At 42.3% G+C, this 23,305-nt stretch overlaps 1 protein-coding gene across 1 annotated transcript in view; it reads right to left on the bottom strand.

Moving 5' to 3' along the window:
- lrp1.L (LDL receptor related protein 1 L homeolog) overlaps window positions 1-14,965 on the bottom strand; it is a 189,981-nt gene extending 175,016 nt beyond the window's left edge. Inside the window, 1 exon segment of the mRNA XM_018247455.2 lies at window positions 14,448-14,965. Within this exon segment, the coding sequence (XP_018102944.1) occupies window positions 14,448-14,538 (91 nt within the window). The 5' untranslated portion in view covers window positions 14,539-14,965.
- Between the last annotated feature and the right edge of the window lie 8,340 nt (window positions 14,966-23,305).

Genomic DNA, 23,305 nt, shown 5'->3' with positions numbered 1-23,305 from the left:
GTGGCCTTAGATAGATTGTATTGCTTTAGAAATTTCCTGAGGACCTTTTGATCAGGTCACTGAATTTTCAGAAGTTTTCAGAGCAATTTGCAGAAGTTACTAGTTAGGAATTTTTCGCTAACTATTTAATACGAAAAAAGAAAAGATGTGATTTCTAAATTAATACTTAAAAACATTGCAGGCCAGCAGCTTATTGTACATATACGACATTGCTGCCTAGTATTTTAAAGTGAAATTCTCTGAATAGAAAAGATTAAGCAGGAGGTGGGGGTGAATGTCACTGTCAATACTCCTTAGTCACACATGGGTGGCACATATCATTGACCTTGACACAGCGTTTACTGGCTGCTACATAAACCGTCATCCGAACTAAAAAGGGCTTCAAAGATATTTCATCTTGTAAGCAGCACGACACAATCTAAGCCGGGTACAGATCATTAAATATTAACGCAGCAGAAACATAAAAAAAAATATACCGTTTCCTTTGTCAGATCAGTTGTTCCTTCCCACTCAAAATATTTTCTTTGGGGTTTAAAGCCGCATATACAGGTATGAGACCGGTTATCCAGAATTATTGGGACCTGGGGTTTTCGGGATAAGGAATCTTTCTGTAATACGGATTTCCATACCTTAAAGGAGAACTAACTCTTAACTAAAGAGCAGGCTAGAAATGTTATGCATTTTGGCTTCTGTACCAGTCCATGGCAATCACAGTCTTTTAGAAGTAAAGATATTTGTCTCCAAAGATGCCCTAGTGGCTCCCCATCTTTTCTGCTAATTCACTGCACATGCTCTGTGCTGCTGTCACTTACAGAGCTTAGGGATTGAATCAAAATATACTGTACACATAGAATATAAATGTCAGAATATCAGGCTGATTAGTAATTAATACACATAATTACTTTATGGCAGCACAGAAACCAGTGCAATTAGCATCAGAATTTAATAAATTAGCCTTGTAGCATCATCTTATATTACAGTCCAACCTAATTTTCTGCTTGGTAGTGTGTGACAACCCCTAAGCTTAGCTTCTCAACAGCTGCTCAGAGCCCACTGAGCATGTGAGTGTCACAGACACTTTCCAAGATGGTGACCAGCTGCGACAGGTTTGAAATCCTGGATCATTGCTGCTATTGAGAAGCTGAAACGTTAGACTGGTGCAATAAGATCATTTTGTAAATCATGGCATTTTAGCCATAATCATTTTTAGAGTTTAGTTCTCCTTTAAGTATACTTAAAAATTGAAAACCTTAAATAGGCCCACACTCCGGTTGGGGGTAACAGCAATGGATCCCATACCTGTAATTGTACAGATGTTACCAATGTGTAAAAGAAACGGATCCGCACACACACCGATTAGTGCAGTCAGGGATTATCCCCTTTTATTCAGCCACCAAACATCAGATGTTTGGTGGCTGAATAAAAGGGGATAATCCCCGACTGCACTAATCGGTGTGTGTGCGGATCCGTTTCTTTTACACATTGGTTGCTAAGGGACCCGGCCGGGTCAACGGAAGGAACGCACCACCAGCTTGCAGGATTGGTGAACTACAGGTGTGCGGTAGGATAATTACATTGTACAGATGTTGTCATTTAGAGATAAGGCTTCAAAGTACATGATGGTTGTTTTGTTGATCAGACAGGTTTAAACATTTTGGTCAGTTTCTCTATCTAACAGAAAAAAACAAGCAAAAGATAATGTTCCTAAATGGATCCCGAATGGTATCTTACCATGCCAGTTTCCCGAGCCACCTTTCTTATGAGAGATCATATTTCAAAGATAGCAATCTTCATGTCAATGATTCATCATACTGTATAACAAACCATCAATCTTACATCTTGTATAGCTGCCTGAAGGCCTGACATGTTGAGGTGTATAGGCTGATCTATTTACTGGATGCATGTTGCCCTATACAGAAATTAAATAGGCAGGCTGTGAGGAACATTTTTTTTCTTATATAATTAATATATTTTTGTTATTTATTGTGCTAAATAGTGCCAACAACTTTCTAGTTATTCAGAGCGATGTTAGGAGAAGAAGGCAGTTAATCAATTTACAATTCTCAGTTAAGCCTTCACATTCTGAACTCCTCCTCATCTGTGAGCCTCTGACGCTGGCCACGTGCACCAGCCTGGTTTATAATAAATCAACCATATAAAGATGCAGTTAGGGTTGTCACCTTCTCTGGAAAAAAATTACCAGCCTTGCTATATTTTTTGGTATCAAGCATCATTTTCATCAGCCAGGTGACAACCCTAAGTGTAGCACAAAAAATCAGCCTGCATGTTCAGCACAAAGTTGCAATAGGGAGGTTGTGACAGTTCACCGTTAAGCCAGATATACATTGAAAGATCTGCTTGTTTGTTGAGATTGCCATTACCTGAAATGCCTAACTTGAGGTGGAAAATACCAGACTGATCAGATCATTTAATCGATCTGATTACAATGATGGGACTATAGGTCCATCAACAGGTCAATCTTATCATCAGCTTGACAGGATATTTAAAAGAGCCCAATCAATATCTGGATGATTTCCGGCCATATATTGGTTGGATAGGCCTGTCACATAACCCCATACACAAATCTACCTGTGTATGGGCACCTTCAGACATGCATTTGCCGATGCACCATATCTTCAAGGGTGTGGTCTGTTGGCAGATGATGAAGTGAAGCTGTTCCAATCATTCTGGCTGCCAGCCCAAACAAAGAAACAATAAAAAGGTTACCAGTACAGGACAGTTCCCCCCATCTCCTTAAGAGCTTTTCCAACTTTTTTACATAATATTTTAACATAACCCTGCTCTTGACATGTAGTATGTAAGTAATAATTCCACTACGTACAAAAATTTGTGCAGTGCTGAATTAGTTCTTGTAGAAGAGGTCTCACACAGAGTGGAGTTGCAAGCCTCTGTTAATCCGTTAAGATAAATCCTGGTGGTTTTCCCTGCTTTCCATAAAAAAAAGCCTGAAAAGAATGGACAGAGTGCTGTTCCATGTCACGCTTGGGATACCTCCTCGGTGCTTTAAGCACCTCATGGAAATCACCCATTGTGAGATTAGTCCTATACTAGGGTAGCGTAATTTGTAACTCTTCTGCTCTTCCGCAGATAGGAGTCTCAGAATCCTTAAAGGAGAACTAAACCCTTAAAAATGAATATGGCTAGAAATACCATATTCTATGCACTATCCAGCCTAAAGTGTCAGCTTCTCAATAGCAGCAATGATCCAGGACTGCAAACTTGTCACAGGGGGCCACCATCTTGGAAAGTGTCTGCAACACTCACATGCTCAGTGGGCTCTGAGCAGCTGTTGAGAAGCTAAGCTTAGGGGTCGTCATAAAATATCAAGCAGAAAATGAGGTTGGACTATAATATAAGCTGATGCTACAAGGCTGATTATTAAATTCTGATGCTAGTTGCACTGGTTTCTGTGCTGCCATGTAGAAATGATGTGTATTAATTACTAATCAGCCTTATATTGTGACATTTCTATTCTATGTGTACTGTATATTGTGAGTGGGTCCCTAAGTTCAGTAAGTGACAGCAGCACAGAGCATGTGCAGTGAATCAGCAGAAAAGAAGATGGGGAGCTACTGGGGCATATTTGGAGACAAATATCCTCCCCGGCTAAAGGGCTGTGGTTGCCTTGGGCTAGTACAGAAACCCAAAAGATAATGTACAACATTTCTAACCAACTTCTTTATTTAGGCTTTCGTTCTCATTTAATGCTTACGGACAGGTGCTGGAACCCAAATTTGAGCACAGTCCAAGCCTTAATATGTAGCTATGAAGCACACTTGCTCAGTTGTGTCGTGCGTGCCATACATTTCAAACACTTCTGCTTGGATTTGGCAAGTGATTACCTATCCCTTCATCTTTCTATTTGCAATGTCTACTGTATCATTAATACCTCTGACACTGCCAGTTACACTAAGAACAGTGGTGCTGCCATAGCCGAGAGAGTATTTATATTGTGGCCTCTACTCCTACTCACGGAAACAAATGTATCAGCGGAGATTCAGCAAATGTAAAAAAAAAATTGTGTTACAGTCAAGTCTGTCTAGTAACACAAACAGCAGAGGCCATCCAAGGCCTGAACAAAGATCAAACACTTTAGAAGGCAGAGGTTTCGGCCACAATGGAAGAACCCCTCATATTTGATTTACTAATGAGTGAGGCAAATTAAAAGGCACTGGAAGAGATTAAGGAGAATTAAGGGTTAGTCCACACAAGGAGATTCTGGGAGATTTTTTTGCCTGTCGACTAATCGCCTCGTCTTTTGAGCGACTATCTCCCAGAATCTCCTCGTGTGGCCTTACCCTAAGAAGCCATGTACTTGGTTTCCCTTAGCTACCAGCTCATGGTGCCTCAAGAGCCCCTAATAACCTGGACCCCAACAACCAGATAACAGCTGACTTTTCAGCTGGAGTGCTGCTGAACAAAAAGCAAAGTTGCAATTGCTCTTCATTTTTTATGATTTTTGAATCATCTTGAATCATCTTGAAATACCACAGTTAGCATCATAAATTTAAAGGTGAACTACTACTTTCATACCACAGCTGTAAATTGATTCTGTTTGGTCTTTGCACCAGGCAATGACATTTTACCACAGTTGGTAACTGCTCTAATTTCTATACTGACCGACTACATGGGAATGTGGAAACTGTCTTATGACCACAACTCCAAAAGACTGTTCTTACTCTATTGTTATGGGAAAGAGACGTTTTTTAGTTGTGCTATAACCAAGGCATTAACCATATCATGTATTGGGGGGGCTTGAACATTATGTTCATATGTTGGCATCCATGTTGTGTACAAAGCAGAGAAACAAATATATAAATGGTCCATGAGCAATAAGTAATGAACAAACAGATGTAGTATAGCCATGTGCTGATGTTTTTTCTGCTGCCTCTGGACCTTAAGTGGCTTTCCAGACCTATAATATCCCCAATAAATATCTAGTAAAACAAAGCCACATAATTGCTACAGACCACCATAGAAGTGTCATCCCTTCCACTGATGGTTACACAAACATGCCTTACCTGACCTACAAAGTTACATAAACACATGCTCAGCCCAATGTTACAGACTGGGTGGTATTGTGATTATGCTGCAGAAGCCTACCAGTACATTGTAGTGTTGTAAAAGGGATAGAAATTTTGTCTGAGCCCAGAAAGCAAGACAGCTGTGCCCTCTACACAGAGTGGAAAATATTAAAAAGAGAATGCTTGGCCAATACATGCCTGTTTCATAATATAATGCATAAACCAGGAAGAAGAGTCTGCATCTTAAAAAAGACTGACATTGGATATAAAGGCATAACTTATTAACACAGAGCAGCTACACAAAATGGTCAATAACCTTCCCGTAACCAAATAGGTATGCATGAGCTGATGAGAATAACATCCATGAAGAGACCACTATGAGAAAAGTGGTTGACAAAAAACATCTGGGCTTGTATGTGATCTTGCTGGAATGCTCAGCCTGCAGTAGCTACAATATCCTGCAACCATGAGAGGATGCTGAGAGCTGTAATCCAAAATAAAACAAAGTGTGAAAAGATGAAGTCTCCTGCTAAATCCTCATACTTTCTGCAGTACAATATCATTCTTTTTTCAATGCCAACTCACCTAAAAAATTAGTGTTTTAAAGCGAATAAATGGAATCTATGTTTCCAGGCAACATCAATATGATGAGCCAGAACTAGAAAGTGCTTCACCACCTTCCTACAAAATAAATTGAAAGGCAAACTGAAACTGAATTTGTCATAAACATCATCATGCTTCATACGGTTGCTACCTATGTGGGTTCAATTAGTTCTTATTATTTATACTAAACCGATGCAGGACTTGGGTCTGATGCTTTTCAGATGTTGCAAATATATGCATATATTTTTTAAACAACTGCAGTAAATGAATGGCTTTAGCTGCCATAACACTAAAGCAAAGGATTTTCAGGCTTTTATTTTATTTTTTAGCTCACATTAGATGGATTGGTTCACCTTTAAGCTAACTTTAAGTATGTTACAGAATGTCCTTTTTTCAGCAACTTTGCAATTGTTCTTCGAAAACTATATAAAAAAATAGTTAGTTTAAAAGTGAATAACCCCTATAAATGCTGAACCGCCCTATTAGGTAAAGCCCTCTTTACTACCATTTAATTATATTTCACTGAAACAAAGAGTGCATAGATATCCATTAAGGTACTTGCTTAGTATTTTAGTACATATCTTCAGACTCAAGTGCATCTAGAAAAATGAGAACAGAGAGAAAGGAGATATATCTGGCTAACATGTTTTTCTTGTGATTTAAATGTATTTAAATGTATGTATCGTAAAGAGAAGGGCCCAAAAGGTAGAGTAGATGGGAAAGTGCACCACTCCTAATTGGTTTCTCTGTACCTAGCAAATGCACATAATATGGCAGATGTGGAGATGATTAGATAATATAGGTTAAATGTTTGCCCCATCCGGTAACTCAAAGCAACCATCATCAATTAACTGTAAATGCAGTTAATAATTCTAAACACATATATTATTGGTTGCTATGAGCTTCTTAACCAGAGCAAACATTCCAATTGCTGTTTACTGTAAACACATACACAGATGTTTCAACAAAAGACATGGGACAATATATATATATATATTTTACAAATTTAATTGTCCTTTTTAACTATGTAAAAATGTCCCACAGCTTTAACAGTTATGCCTCTCTCTGTACTCTGATGATTACAAAGTTCAAAGTACAATTTCAGCTTTTCCTGGCTAGATCTGTGCAGTCTCTAATCTTTAAATGACATAAAGGAACGTATGCTCAGCCTAGGTCAGTGCATTCCTACCGATGGTTCTGGAAAGTTTTATTTAAAGGAAAAGAAATGGTACAATCACTAGGGGAAGGGCAAATGCTAGGACTCCTCAGTGATTGTTTTACTTACCTGATACCCCAAGGTGGTGCTCCTGTTAGCAGAAAACTGCACCAGCCTGGAGTAATTTGGAGTGAGCGATCTTCTTTGCATCAGGCGCTCATGCACAGTAGTGTGAAAAACCAAACTTTAAGCAAAAAGTCAGTGGTTTTTCACTCTTCTGTGCATGCATCAGTCCAGGGCCATTGCAGAATGCGGAATTGGAAGAAGATCACGCTGTGGTGCTCACTCAGAGGTAGCTGGGGAATTTATAGTTTTCTGGTACCAAGAGTACTGGTCTGGAGTAAGAGATAAAATTCACGAGGAGGGGGGGTAAAATTTGGAACCCCAGCGATTTCACCTCTCCTCCTTTCAAAAGTACAAGTTACAATAAAATTTGGTTATTGTGCTACATTCAATCTATCATTAACATGAAGTTTAACAAGCGATGGGCCCTAAAATTTTGTGCATTTCCAATTGCCATGGATGTTCAGATTTTATTCCTAGAACGTTCAGATATCAATATCGTTCCTTTCAATGCAACGATCTACAACTAACCATTCAGATTTAAATTGTAGAATTAATGTAGATAAAATAACAAATCAGACAATGTCACCCATGAATAGTCAATACATGCAAGGATATTACTGGTATCTGAATTTTTTTAAACTGACTGACCAATTGCAATTCTGACTCCACAAACAGTCCAAAAATCGTACAAAACTAAGTTTTGTATTACTATGTCTTTGCGTCTATGGAGAGTTTTAGATTAAGCAACACTTGGTGAGCAATCTCTAAAATCCTGTGCAACACAGCAATGCTATATAAACAGAACAGGAATAAAAGGTTGTAGTAGGCCAATGAGGTTCACATCAATAGTACAGTCATCAAAGGACACCCCTACAGGCACTCCTAAAATGTTACAGAAAGCCGTTCCTCAAGACTGAACACAGCAATGATATCTTATCCATGACACACTAGGTAAAGAGTGCTATTTATTTGAAATTATTGCCGTCGGAATCCTGTTGATCTCTAGGGTACTGGCAAGTGCTATGTTTTGTAGCTGTGAAAATTCCCAGCAGTGTACCAGAACGTTCTTAAAACACAGACCATTTTTAAATAACTAGACTTTTCACCCCCACCCAAAATGCATGAACAAGTAGCACCTGAGAAAGCCTGACTCATGCGTTTTCTAATCACCGTTAAGGGTGGTGACACACACTACGATTTTAGGGAGATTAGTCACCAAGCGACATATCTCCTCTTCTTCGGGCGACTAATCTCCCCTACGTTTTCCGAAGTCAACTTCGGAAAACGAAGTGCACTGAGTGCCATCTCGCCGGCTGCAATGTAAATCGCAGATGGGAAAGCTTTTCGTGGAGATTAGTCGCCCGAAGAAGAGGAGATTTGTCACTGGGCGACTAATCTCCACGGAATCTTATCGTGTGTCGCCACCCTTAAAGGAATTGTTCAGTGTAAAAATAAAAACTGGGTAAATAGATAGGCTGTTCAAAATAAAACATGTTTCTAATATACAGTAGTTAGTTAGCCAAAAATGTAATGTATAAAGGCTGGAGTGACTGGATGTCTAACATAATAGCCAGAACACTACTTCCTGCTTTTCAGCTCTCTTGGTTTACACTGACTGGTTACCCTGGTTGCCAGGCAGTCGCCAATCAGAGACTTAAGGGGGGCCGGATAGGTCATAACTGTTGCTTTTGAATCTAAGCTGAGGATCAATTGCAAATTCACTGAACAGATATGTACCATGTGCCCCCCCCCCCCCCCTTCAAGTCGCTGAAAAGCAGGAAGTAGTGTTCTGGCTATTATGTTAGACATCCAGTCACTCCATCCTTTATACGTTACAATTTTGCCTAACTAACTATATTAGAAACATTTTTTTATTTTGCACAGCCTATTTACCCAGTTTTTATTTTCACACTGAATTGTTCCTTTAAGGTGAGCCTTAAATACAGCCTTTCCTTTCAACTAAAATAAAAGTGACAGTAGGAAAAGACTGGAAAATAAATAGGAATACTAAACAGAAAATAGAAATGAAGAATGAAGCCTGCTTTTCTGTTTTGGGTGATCAACACTGATACATTGATGAAACCATCCGCAGACAGATCATATTTACAGGATTCTGTGTAAAAATATCAGGCCATGTGAAGCCAGATTTTGCCTGAATTCTACTTTTAAACAGACAGAAACTAGTCTGAATGAACACATGTACACATTAGTTAAGCAATGGTTCATTCCAAAACGTTGTTATAAACTATACAAAAACCTATTCACAAATATGATATAAGAAAGTTGCCCTTCAAGCACTGAAATGCAATCCTGGAAATTGTTCTGGAAAACACTGTACTTTTATGAAAGGTAAAAATAAAATGCATTTTTTGACATACACACCATTTGGTCTCAAAGAGCAACTAAAGGCCAAAACAATTTTATTGGCAAACTGTTCCAAAATGTACAGTCAAAGTTTGGTCCCTGGTTTCTTTACATCCCATCATCTTAGACTGGCTAACCTGTTGAAGGGCTGCCACCTCACCACTTAAAAAATCAGACACATATGGAAACCATATCATGAATGGGTCATTAGTTCTTAACAGGTACATGCTGCACTTCTATCAAGACGCATTCTACTGTATATCCAACAGGCATTAGTTTTATTAAATAGTTGTATCACTGGCCTTTCTCAAGTATTCATAAGCAGTGTTAGAAAATGGGTTAAGCATTAGGCATCTTCATGCCCAAAAAAAAATGAATATGAAAAAGTAATGCTCTAGGGAAAGATGCAATAAACATACTTACTCAAGCAAGAATAATGAAGAATGTCTAAAGCAGCAGGACTTTGAGTATTCTTGAAAATGTTTCACCACTCATCGGAGCAGCTTCTTCTTTAGTTCATCATATCGGTATTGAACTAAAGAAGGTGCTCGGATGAGCAGCTAAACATTTTCAAGTAAACTTAGAAAGTCTTGTTGCTTTAGCTTTGGGCCCTTGATTACAAGTTGAAGGAAGAGTTTCCACACAAGGTTGGGTGTTGGTGGTTATTAAGCACAAAAGCCTTTATTTATTTATTTGCAAGAAATTTAATCTTGCACCCAAATGGTACAGTTAATGGCTTCTCCAGATGACACAGACATAAAATGTAGGGCAGGGTCAACAGTAACAGGAATCCCAGTATAAATGGCTGCAGGAGTGCGTGTCCATTCATTGATTGTGTTTTCACCTAAAGCTACGGGTTCAGGGCACCGCACCCGGGCCAACTACTGGACTTGGGGAGTGCATTATTGGCTGACTTTACTGTAAAAATTGCCAGTTTGAATTGATAAATCCAAAGGTGTCGGACCTGTGGTTTTTATACCCAGGTCACTTCTCCTATCGGGTGAGCTGTAGTTCCGCATTGACTTTTGTGGCTATTTTCAGAGTACCGAAATTTATGGTTCTGTGCTTTTAATAAGTTTAATGAGTTTTATGAGGGATTAGAGCCGGCTGAATTAATTTTTTTCTAAATGCCTACATGGAGCCTTTCCATACTGTTGAAGGTACTGAATATTCTACTCTCCAGGTTACAGCCTCTGACTGATCAACTAACTACTCTAGTCTATAGAGTGAACTAGAATATTCACTCTAATGTTCTTATTTTGCTGCCTGCCAACACAATGTATTTGTAGCCCAGTCCTCTCTCATGAAGGCATACATTGCCACATGCTGCCCACACCTTCCTTCATGTGGAAGAGTCCAGAGGCCTTACATAGTTATGTCCGCTATATTTTATATGTAGGACTTGTAAAATTGAACCAGGTGCCTTGAACAAAACTACACTTACCACATCAAATGGGGGGCCAGGTGTCCATGCCCCAGATCTTAAGGGAAATATCAACAACTCTTATGTAAATGATCTTAGCCTATGATTAATCGAAATATCAACAACTCTTAAGTAAATGAGCAAGCACAAAAAGAAACCTAAGTCAGTAGAAGTGGTCATTGTTTTATGAATAAGGTTCAGACACCCTTCAGCATAAACAGTATAAAAAATAAGCCTCATATGTATCTGTGGATAATATCAAACAAGGCTTAGCCTATGATTAAGGCACAAATGTGTCAGGGTGATTTTTTTTTTTAAACACAATGTTAAAGGGTTCTGAACCTTTTAATAAAAATGACAGCATCTACTGACTAAGGTCCTGTTTGTGCTGGCTTATCTATGCAAGAGTTGTTCCATATATTTTATAACCTAGATAAAATATCCCTGATATATCTGGTCAGTAAATGCCTCCACTCATAACCCTTATACTTTGTAATTGTAGCCAATTTCTAGGGACAGAGATACAACATATATCCCAACTACCCTACACACACAACCCCAGCCTGTAACAGGACTATTAAAATGAAGCTCACAGGCTAGATGTGACCCTCAGTCATACATATTGGTCCCAATCTGCCAAAGGTCTCCAGTGACTGCTTCGTATGAAAACATTTTATTACTCTCGTCAACAAAAACATAGGGAATTGTAAACAGCCCTGGTCTATACCATGTCAAAATGACTAGACCACCACCTGTAACAATACGAAACATAGAAGCACTCGCTATTGAGGTGTGAGGTGAGTGGTCTATTGAAGCATGGAAAATATAATAATATAATATAATATATCAGTGTGCCCTATGCCCCTCCTCTTTTAGAGGAATTGTATAAATAAGATTGGAAACTGACAGTAGCTATGGTGCTAACTGCTAAGTGACCCAAGGCAGCAGTACAATAGATTGGCAGCACTATGTACAAGAAAACAAGGTGGATTATTAGAAAAACGCTTCTCTTACTGACATAAACTCAGTGGCTTTTCTTTGAAGCTGTTATTTCTTCTGATCTTGACCCAGTTTTGAAATAGCTTTCAAAAGGGGGGGGGGGACATAAAGCAGACAAAGTGGCCCAACGCTTATTGTATAGAGCACTGCTGTCCTCTTTAGCAACAAGGTGCTTACCAGCGGCGCATCAACCAAATAAATGCTTAGGGGTTGCTAACAAAGAAAGAGGACTTCTAAGTCTTGGCTTAAAAATTGTACAAATCAAAAAAAGAGGATCAGCACTCACAGGTCTTATGGTGGCCATACACGGGCAGATAAAGCTGCCGATATCGGTCGTTTGGACCGATTTGACAGCTTATCTGCCCGTGTATGGGGGCTTCCGACGGGTCTTCCCGATCGATATCTGGCCACGATATCGATCGGGAAGGTTGGATTTTTACCCGACCGACCTATCGGAGCCGCTTGGCGCATCGTAATTCGATCGTTCGGCCGTACGGCCGAACGTTCGAATTACCCCCAATATAGCCATGCAGTTTAGTGGCATATCGGGGAAAGATCCGCTCATTTGGTGATGTCTCCAAACGAGCGGATTTTGGAGTCTATGGCCACCTTTAGTCCTTAGTTCTTTAATAAATTATTTTTTATTTTTCTAAGACCTGTGAGTGCTGATCCTCTTTTTTGATTTATATATATATATATATATATATATATATATATAACACACACATATATATACATATATATATATATATATATATATATACACACACACACACAGGCATATTACGGAACGGCCGTCTGTCATAGACTTTATTTTATAAAAATAATCCACATTTTCTTTTTCTGTAATAATAAATCCATACCTTGTATTTGACTATACTAAGATATAATTAATCCTTATTGGGAGCAAAACCGGCCTTGTGGGTTTATTTAAATGTTTACATGATTTTCAAGTAGACTTAAGGTAGAAAGATCTAAATTACATAATAATTTGTTATCCGGAAAACCCCAGGTCCCTAACATTCTGGGTAAAAGCTCCCATACCTATATTGATGAAGGCCCAATGTGACCCGAAACGTTTGGATACACAAGTTTGAAACATAAACACTGATGTTTCACTAATCTTGGAGTGAGGGTCCTTTTGAACTATACATAATGCTTTGACCCTGCACCCTCATTAACAGAAGACTGGTTCAGAGTGCAAACGTTCGAGATTATATATATATAATGCATTTTGATTACTGCTTTGGAGTATTTGCTGGAATCTTTAGTGCTCAGAATGGATGAGGTGGAGGAAAAAAAAAAAAGAAGTTAGCCAAATCCATCATAGCAGGAATGAGATCATGCAGCGGACTCCTCTAACATCTGGCTGGCAAACAAGCCCCTATCCAATGAATCTCCCCTTCTGTCCCTGCCTGTGTTAAATGCCATGTCACGCACTGGAGGCGCACTGCAGCCCCACTGTGTAGAGAGGAAGCCGCTGATGTGGTTGCAGATGAGGTTTGCAAATAGCAATGGAGATGCCTTCACAATGTCAGCCTTGTTTCCCTCGTCAACAACCATCACCGCTTCCAAGTGATGCCATTAAGGGGAAGAAGAAAAAAAGAAAAAAAAATACACCGAATCGACATACTGTTGACAAAGAAATATACCATAACATTCAAGCTCACTGCTTCTATAAACCCCTTTGTAGGAGGCTGCGGAATAGAAAGGTAGCTCACATGCCACTCACACTGGGCCTATGTGCCTATGCATATTTCATATCCACCTAGATTGCTTTTCTGCATCAGTTAACTCGGATACAGACGAGCACTCCCATTTCTAGGTTGGGGATCCGGAGCAACCGTTTAACCCACACGGGCACACATGACAGCCTTTCAAAAAAAAAAGGGGAAGAAATCCCGGGAAGCTGCGGATTGCGAAAGCTGGGTGAATTCAATGGGATTCCATGCGATGCAATGCAAGAGGCAAAGGGTAGAGTACAATATCCTCGCACGAGACAAAAAGAGATAAGAAAGTGATTCTGTATAAATAATGAGAAAGTGGAGTAAATACACTGACAATAAATAGACACCGGCTGGTAAGCCAATACGTCAGCTGCATTATAGCTAATCAATAGAAAGGGATAGCCATTGATTTAATGAGATGCACACACACACAGGCAAGAGAAGGTGGATCATTTATTATTATTTCCATCCATTATAAAGCCACACATAGCAATATAAAGAAACCAGGACGGTGTTTGGTATCTTTGCAACCAGAGGGGCCTATTTCTCCAACTAAATATTGCAATGATTGAAGAAAAAGATCCTCATTTAGCCAGAGAGAGAGAAAAAAAGCAATCACCCATCCCCCTCCCTCGCAGACAGGGGCACCTCTGGAACACATTAGATACAATGGCTACAATATAACAAGACAGTTGGTGTTTATTGAGCTGCTTTGATTTGAGGAAGAGACCTGGAGTGGCCTGTGCAAAGGTGAGGGAACACATGCACTAGAGGGATTGCTGGGAGTTGTAGTCGCACATTGCTGCATTGAATGTAGGACTTGAAGTCACGGCTGACTAGGTGTGTGTGTGTTGCAGCTATCTTGCCATTGCTACTCCTTGCATTGCAATTAACAGGCCTGCAGAGAAGCATGTCAGCAGCAGCAGCACAGAGAAACCTTTAGCCCAGTCCCCCCTTGCACAGCAGTCCTGGAGCAGCACAAAGCAGCAGCAGCTTCTACTCACCATCGTTGACAGAGGTCGCAAGAACGTGCCAGCAACAATACAGTAATCCCAATGCGATTCCAGCTGCAACATCTGTCCTGGGAGACGGCATTGCGGGGGTGAAGGAGTAGCAGGGGTTAAGGTGGGGAGGGGGTGCCTTGATCCAGTTCTTGGCCCTCGCCTGGCAGCCTCCCTCCTCCTTCTCTTCTTGATGCCTTGATATCCACACGCCAGTGGCCGCAGAGGAAAAAAAGAAATCACCCAAAAACGTGAACAATTAAAGGAGGGAAGGCTGAGTCCAGCAGCAACAGCAGGGGCTGCCAATGGGCTGCACACTCTCTCTATTCCAGTGCTGGGGAGAGGGGATGGGGTTGATAATGGGGAATGGGGGGGATGGAGTGAGGGGGCATATGCAGTCCTAGCGATTCCCCTTCTCGCCCGGCAACAGCAGCAACCTGACTGGATATCCCCCCTGATTATGAGGGATTGAGGAATCCAGCAGTGTTATTAATGAGAAGGGGAATGGCTGGGGAGAGACTATGTGTGGGAGGGAGGGGAGGGAAAGGGGGCGTGCCTCGTACGTTCAGGCCGGCCTCCAGCTCTGGGGATAAGCGGGCTGCGTCTGATGTGCTTTACAACGGGGGGTGGTCTCTAACCTGTGGCTTCACTCACTGAAAGTCCTAGTCAGGGCCTGTTTAAGGGTAGGGCAGAGACATGGGCATTTGCCTGGGGTCCCCAGCACAATGTTGCTAATAGCACAGAGATATATAAACAGTTTGTGTGGTATATATCTAGCTATCAGGACTGGGCAGCCAGCAGCTTTCAATTGTAGTTAAACAAAAATCTGGTCAGATATATTTTCCTTTCAGGATGCCAGTGGGGACTCTTCTTTAACTCTCTCTCTGGTCCTGGCTTTACTGGCTCTTTTGCAAAAAGTCACTCTTAACTAAAGGGAAACCATTCTAACACAGGGCTCTGGTTATACAACTCTATCCCTGGCTCTTCATTCCCTAAAAATAGCGCCTCCTGCCCAGCAATCCCCAGCCCCCTCCCCTCCAGTGTGCTGTCACCAACACCAAGCGGCTTCTGTTCACTACAACTCACTGGGCCCCGCAGCAAAAGCATTTCAGGGCCCCTGAATAGAATATTTTTATATAAACTTTCTTTTTTACTATTCAGTTCTTCGCTGGGCCCGCTATACTTTCTGGACCCCAGCAGTAGCTACAGAAACTACAGTTATGGGAAATATTATCTGTAAATCCATAAAAATGGTCATCCCATTTCCAATAGTGTCCTCTCTATATATTCACAATGAAGACTTGATTTAATTATAACTTGTTCTTTGGGGGCATACAAGAAAAAGGGAATCATTTGTTGCTGGGAACACAAAATGAAAAAGGCTAACATATAAAAAAATATATATATTTTTACTTCCCTAGGAAAATGTAGATTAATATAAATATAGATACAGATTATACACACATTAGTCCCTGCTCCAGTCTCAAGTGCCCAACCAAATTCATATGCACTATGGTTACTTTTATCAGAGGCAAATTAATCTTCCTTTATTTTTTAGAAATTAAAATGTACATTTTTATATTGGAGATCCAAAAGAACCTTTTTTTAAACCTTAATCTAAAATCTTGGGTCTCACAGCAAAATAAGCAGAGATTTAACAATAGCTGGTACTAGGAAGGGCCTGACTGAAATGTATCTTCAGTGTACTAAGTTTGCAATAAAAGCAATCTCCCAAAGTTTTGGGACATGTTAAAGGGATACTGTCATGGGAAAACATGTTTTTTTTCAAAACGCTTCAGTTAATAGTGCTGCTCCAGCAGAATTCTGCACTGAAATCCGTTTCTCAAAACAGCAAGCAGATTTTTTTATATTAAATTTTGAAATCTGACATGGGGCTAGACATATTGTCAGTTTCCCAGATGCCCCGGTCATGTGACTTGTGCCTGCACTTTAGGATGGAACTGCTTTGTGGCAGGCTGTTATTTCTCCTACCTAACGTAACTGAATCAGTCTCAGTAGGACTTGGCTTTTACTATTGAGTGTTGTTTTTAGATCTACCAGGGAGCTGTTATATTGTGTTAGGGTGCTGCTATCTGGTTACGTTCACATTGTTCTTTTGTTAGGCTGCTGGGGAGGGGGGTGATATCACTCCAACTTGCAGTACAGCAGTAAAGACATACTGAATCAGTTAATAGTGCTGCTCCAGCAGAATTCTCAAAAGAGCAAACAGATTTTTTTATATTCAATTTTGAAATCTGACATGGGGCTAGACATATTGTCAATTTCCCAGCTGCCCCAAGTCATGTGACTTGTGCTCTGATAAGCGTCAATCACTCTTTACTGCTGTACTGCAAGTTGGAATGATATCACCCCCCTCCCTTTTCCCCCCCAGCAGCCAAACAAAAGAACAATGGGAAGGTAACCAGATAGCAGCTGCCTAACACAAGATAACAGCTGCCTGGTAGATCTAAGAACAGCACTCAATAGTAAAAACCTATGTCCCACTGAGACACATTCAGTTACATTGAGAAGAAAAAACAGCAGCCTGCCAGAAAGCATTTCTCTCCTAAAGTGCAGGCACAAGTCACATGACTGGGGGCTGCTGGGAAACTGACAATATTTCTAGCCCCATGTTAGATTTCAAAACTGAATATAAAAAAACCTGTTTGCTCTTTTGAAAAATGGATTTCAGTGCAGAATTCTGCTGGAACAGCACTATCAACTGATGCGTTTTGAAAAAAAACATGTTTTCCCGTGACAATATCCCTTTAAGTTTCTAGTTCTGCCACTTGAGTAGAAGAGAATCCTGTAACCTAAGTTCAGCACCATAAACACACAAGAGGAACATGGCTGGTATAATTTTCTCTCATTCGCCGCCCATTTCAGAATCCCTGTGTGTCTTAAAGTGTCAGACTGGGGTGTCGAGGGCCCACTGGGGATGCCACCTCAGGGGCCTCCACCTCAGACGCTAGCTCTATACCCAATAACCCCAAACTCGGGAAATCCGCATCTTCCCCTGGACAGAATTAGACTTCCACGTGTGCCTATGTCCTTATTACTGCTTTATAGGCCTCTCCAACTAGGGACCACTTGCTTTTGGTGACTAGACCTTGGCCTTGAGGCTTTATGTCTCCATGGAGCTGCTATGACATATCATACAAAGGTGGGGGTGGTGAGACTGATCTTGTATGAGCATGCACCTATGTGTTTTTCATTTGGTACTAAGTTTGGTGCCCATGTTAAAGATGTTTATATCCAGAAGTTAATGTTACCATAAAACTTGTTTCACAGATAGTTGGGATAGCTGTAAAGACAACTTTGTTGCTTCCTGACTGTTGCACAAGAAGTTTGTGCTTATATAAAAGGCCATGTCTGGACTTCTAAAGCAAAGGTTTCCAAACTGTACTAGTTAATAGGGGAGGCGATAGCCCTGGATTTGTGTTGATTAGTCAGCTAGAGAGTTTTTGATGCACTCTCCACTTGTGTTTTGAAGTGCTCTTTTAGTGTCATAGTACAAAGGAATTTTGTACTAGTACAAAATATTGTACTAGTATTGTGGTTAATAATGAAGTCTTACTTCTTTTTCTTCTTGGGTGGTTTACTTAGAGGCCCATCAACATTCTCATTTTAGTGGTTTTAGAGTTTTTTAAAACTACAATTAAACTTGTATTTCTCTAAAGTCACAAATGCCTTGGGATTTATTAATTGCAAGATCTGAATATTAAAAGCCGGAATGAAAAGAAAAAAAAATTAACATTGTGCTAAAGACTACAAAAACCTCTAAAAATGTAAGTTGTTTTTACAATTACTAGTGAAAAAAATCTGAAACCTCTTAGTCAGAATGGTTAAAAAAGGTCCAATAGGATCATCACAACTCCAATTGACTTCTAAAGGACCTCGTCCTCAACTGCTTTTACTTGCCAAAGTTTTGTATTAGCGGTTTTAATATTTTTTTATACTTCATAAATCTCAAGGTTTTAGAGAAATAAAATAACACACACATTTTTAGAGAAAAAAAATTAATTTGTGAAAAAAATGTTAGTAAGTAGGCTCCCAAGAGTAAACTACCTGTCCTTATAATTTGGGTTCCAAATAATTTGGATTTGTAGCTCCTGATACCTGCCTTCTGTATTTAAATATAACTAATATTTTTCAGGTTCAGTACCTGCATACAGACCACAGTTATGGACAGATTTCTAATGTATATAGTAATACTGGTCTTTAATAATTAATTTATTAATGTATATAGATACACATGGAGTCATATGCCCTAAAAAAACTTACACAGCAACTACAATTTTATAGACTATAATAAATAAATTCTACAAATTTATTAAACAGCCAAAAAGGGGTTGTGTCCTAAACATCTTAGCAATCTATGAAAAAGGGAGATACAGAAAATGTGAGAAATAAAGTTGGGTGTGTGGTCAATTTGTTTTTTAATTGCTTCACTTAGGGTTGCCACCTTACAGGCCTAGCCGGTAAAATACCTGCCAAGGCCGGGGCCGGTATTACAAATTTACCGGCGATGTAGCTGCCGGTAAATTTGTAATACGATTAAAAGGAGCCCTCGGCCTGCCCCCAATCCCCTGGAACATCCCCTGAAACTTACCTTTTCTCTTACTAGCGTCCGTGGTGTCCGTGTCGTGGCCCCGCCCCTTTTGACATCACGACCCGCCCCTTTTGATGTCACGCCCCGCCCCTTTGTGTCCCCGCCCCCCAGCAGCCGGTAAAAGATTTTTAAAAAGGTGGCAACCCTAGCTTCACTTGAGAAAAGAGGCTTAAAGTAAAACTATACTCCCAAAATTGTCAGGGAGCCGGGAGCTCCCTCCAGGGAGGTTGTCAGGATCAAGGAGGAAGCCCTCTTGAGGGAACAAGGTCGCGGTGTCCAAAGGGTTAAACGAAGAATAGTCAGGATCAGGCAAGAGTTCACAGGCAGGCAGAATACAACAAGGTCCAAAGTCCAGGCAAAGGGGTCAGGAAACAGATCAGGAACAAGATTTGGCAATAAGGTACACAGGAAACCCAGGATACACTTTAGGGAAGGTAATCCTATACTTGGGCGCCATTCTGGCGTCTAAACAGGCTTTTTATTTGAATTTGGCGCCTTAGTGACGTCATTGACGTCCTTGCGCCGACGTCGGCGCACTGACGTCATCGCGCCGGCGCCGCTTACCCACGTGGCGGCCATGGGCGCCGCCATCTTGGGAGCGACGCCGGCAGGAGAGGACGCGCCGCCCGGAGCTCTTGGACCTGCTCCGGGCGGCGCTCGTGACAGTACCCCCCCCCTCACGGGGGGCCTCCGGACCACCAGGATTTGGCTTCTGGGGAAATTTGGAGTGGAACTCCCTCACCAGACGAGGAGCGTGAACATCACGGTGACCTTCCCAGGAGCATTCTTCAGGGCCAAAGCCCCTCCACTGAATGAGGTACTGAAGAGACCCTCTGGAGATCCTGGAGTCTAGGATTCTCTCCACCTCGTACTCGAGTTGACCCTCCACAGAGATGGCAGGAGGAGGAGATTGACCGCCAGAGAACCGGTTGGTGATGGCAGGTTTCACCAGAGACACGTGGAACACGTTGGGGATTCTCATCTCTGGTGGCAGTTGGAGTCTGACAGCCACAGGGTTGATTATCTCCAAGATGGGAAATGGACCCAAGAATTTTGGACCCAACTTGGGAGATGGTATCTTCAACCGGATATTCCTGGAAGAGAGCCAGACATTATCACCCACCTTGTAGGGAGGAGAGGATCTTCGACGACGATCCGCGAAAGTCTTATGAACAAGAGCGCTCTTCTCTAGGTTCAACTTGGTAGCAGCCCAAATAGCAGACATATGGGCTGCGGAGTCGTCAGCAGCCGGGACATCAGATAGCACAAAGTCTTGGGGAAAAGCTTGAGGATGCAGACCATACACCGACATGAACGGAGACCTCCCTGTAGAGGAATGACAAGCATTATTATGAGCGAATTCCGCCCATGGGAGGAGATCAGACCAGTCATCCTGGCAGAGGGATACGTGGTTCCTCAGGAACTGTTCCAGGGCTTGGTTGACACGTTCAGCTGCCCCATTCGTCTGCGGATGGTATGCAGATGAAAACTGAAGAACAATTCCCAGGTCTTTGCATAGGGAACGCCAGAATTTGGCAGTAAACTGGGTGCCTCTATCGGAGACGATCTCCCCCGGGAAACCATGCAGGCGGAAGATGTACTGGATAAATAGCTGGGACAACTCCACCGCAGAGGGCAACTTCTTCAGAGGGATGAAATGGGCCATTTTGGAGAAGCGGTCAATAACAACCCAGATCACAGTATTCCCACCGGAGGGAGGAAGTTCGACAATAAAGTCCATAGAGAGGTGCGTCCATGGACGAGAGGGTATCGGCAAAGGCTGTAACAACCCACTGGGGCGGGAATGGCTAGGCTTAGAAGTGGCGCAGACATTACAAGCAGCCACAAAGTCCTTTACATCCTTGCGGATATCAGGCCACCAGACTAGGCGCCTCAAAAGTTCAAGGGTCTTGGCCGGACCAGGATGTCCAGCTTGCCTGGAGCAGTGGGTTTGTTGCAGGATGGCCAGGCGAAGTTCTGGAGGGACGAAGGCCATGCCAATCGGAGTATCTTGAGGAGCCGAGGACTGCCCAGCCAGAATCTGGTCGGCAAATTGGGGATACAGAGAGGCAATGATCTTGACTTGTGGAATGATTGGTTCCTGTCTCTCAGGGTCACGGTCCACTGGAGTGAAGCTACGAGACAAGGCGTCGGCCTTCAGATTTTTGGAACCTGGGCGATAAGTCAAAACAAAGTTAAATCGGGAAAAGAAAAGGGCCCACCTGGCTTGTCTGGGATTTAGCCTCTTGAGGGACTGTATGAACTCCAGATTTTTGTGATCAGTGAAAATCTGGACAGGAATTTCAGAACCCTCCAGGAGGTGACGCCATTCTTCAAGGGCAAGCTTGACTGCCAGGAGTTCTCGATTTCCGACATCATAGTTCTGCTCTGCGGATGAGAACTTCTTGGAGAAAAACGCACAGGGGTGCAATTTTCCATCAGAGGAGTGTCTCTGAGACAGGATAGCTCCGGCTCCGACTTCAGAAGCATCAACTTCGATGCAGAAGGGTAGTGCAGGATTGGGATGTCGAAGAACAGGAGCAGACGTGAAGGCCTCTTTCAAGGACTGAAAGGCTTCTATGGCAGATGGAGGCCACAGGCTGGGTTTACCCCCTTTTCGGATGAGGGCCAGGATAGGTGCAATGCGGGAAGAGAACCCCCGGATGAACTGTCGATAATAATTAGCAAATCCGATGAATCTCTGGATTGCTTTGGTACTCAGTGGGAGAGGCCACTCCTGGATGGCCGACACTTTCACGGGGTCCATCTCAAATCCCTCTGGAGAGATAATGTATCCTAGGAAGGGGATCTTGGATACCTCGAAAACACACTTCTCCAACTTGGCGAAGAGAGAGTTCTTCCTCAGACGAGAGAGTACCTCCTTCACCTGGGAGCGATGACTTTCAAGGTCCTTGGAAAAGATCAGGATGTCGTCCAAGTATACGACTACGAACCTTCCTAGGAGATCTCGGAACACATCATTCACAAACTCCTGGAAGACGGCAGGGGCATTGCATAGGCCGAAGGGCATAACGAGATATTCATAGTGCCCATCCCGAGTGTTGAATGCCGTCTTCCATTCGTCACCCTCCCGGATGCGAATGAGGTTGTAGGCCCCCCGGAGATCCAACTTGGAGAAAATCTTTGCCCCTTTCAGCTGGTCAAAGAGCTCGGCAATCAGGGGCAGAGGGTATCTGTTTTTCACGGTGATCTTATTCAGACCCCGATAGTCTATACAAGGCCGAAGGCCTCCGTCCTTCTTCTCCACGAAGAAGAACCCAGCCCCTGCAGGAGAGGTAGAAGGGCGGATAAACCCCCGCTGGAGATTTTCTTGGATGTACTCCTTCATAGCGGTAGTCTCTGCAGGAGAGAGAGGGTAGGTGCGCCCTCTGGGGGGCATAGCTCCAGGCAGGAGTTCAACCGGACAGTCGTAGGAGCGATGTGGGGGAAGGAACTCTGCAGACTTTTTACAAAATACATCGGAAAATCCCTTGTAAGGGAGGGCAAAGTCTTTAATTCCGCAGAGGAGACATTCACCTTCTCGAGGGGTTTTGGCGGAAGGCAATGTTGCAGGCAAAATGAACTCCAACGAGAGATCTGCCCAGTGGACCAGTCTATGGTGGGGTTATGCAGACGTAACCATGGAAGACCCAATATCACTGGAGTAGAAGGACAGGGGATGATGAAGAATGAAAGTTTTTCTTGATGCAGCGCCCCAACTTGTACAGATAGTTCCGCCGTGAACTTTGTGACGAATTCAAACTCCAGGGGTTTGTCATCTATGGCAGTAATTCGCAGGGGAGAAGACAATGGAAGCAGAGGAATCTTCATGCGTTCGGCAAAAAAGGCATCCATGAAATTGCCATCCGCTCCGGAGTCGAGGAAGGCCCTTTCGAAGATAGACTTACTTGCCAGGTGAATCTGCAAAGGAAGAAGAAGCCTGCGTGAATTTTCTTGATACTTCTCCAGAGAACCTCGAGTGATGCCCCCTACATGAGAAACCTGAGACATACCTCGGGGTACAAAACTCTTGGCTTTGGCAGGACAGGCGTTGGCAAAATGGGAATGCCCACCACAGTATAAACAGAGACCTGCCATACGTCTTCGGAGTCTTTCCTGCTCGGAGAGGCGAGTCTTTCCTACTTGCATGGGTTCCTCCAAGGGAGACGTCGACACATGGGTCACAGGAACAGCGGGTGTTTGCAGAATCGGCCTTTGAAAGCGAGGGGCCAACATGGGAGAAAATCGT

Source organism: Xenopus laevis, chromosome 2L (assembly GCF_017654675.1).
Source record: "Xenopus laevis strain J_2021 chromosome 2L, Xenopus_laevis_v10.1, whole genome shotgun sequence".
Taxonomy (NCBI): Eukaryota; Metazoa; Chordata; class Amphibia; order Anura; family Pipidae; genus Xenopus; species Xenopus laevis.
Note: the sequence above shows the minus strand (reverse complement) of the source record. Positions and strands in the feature narration are given on the sequence as shown.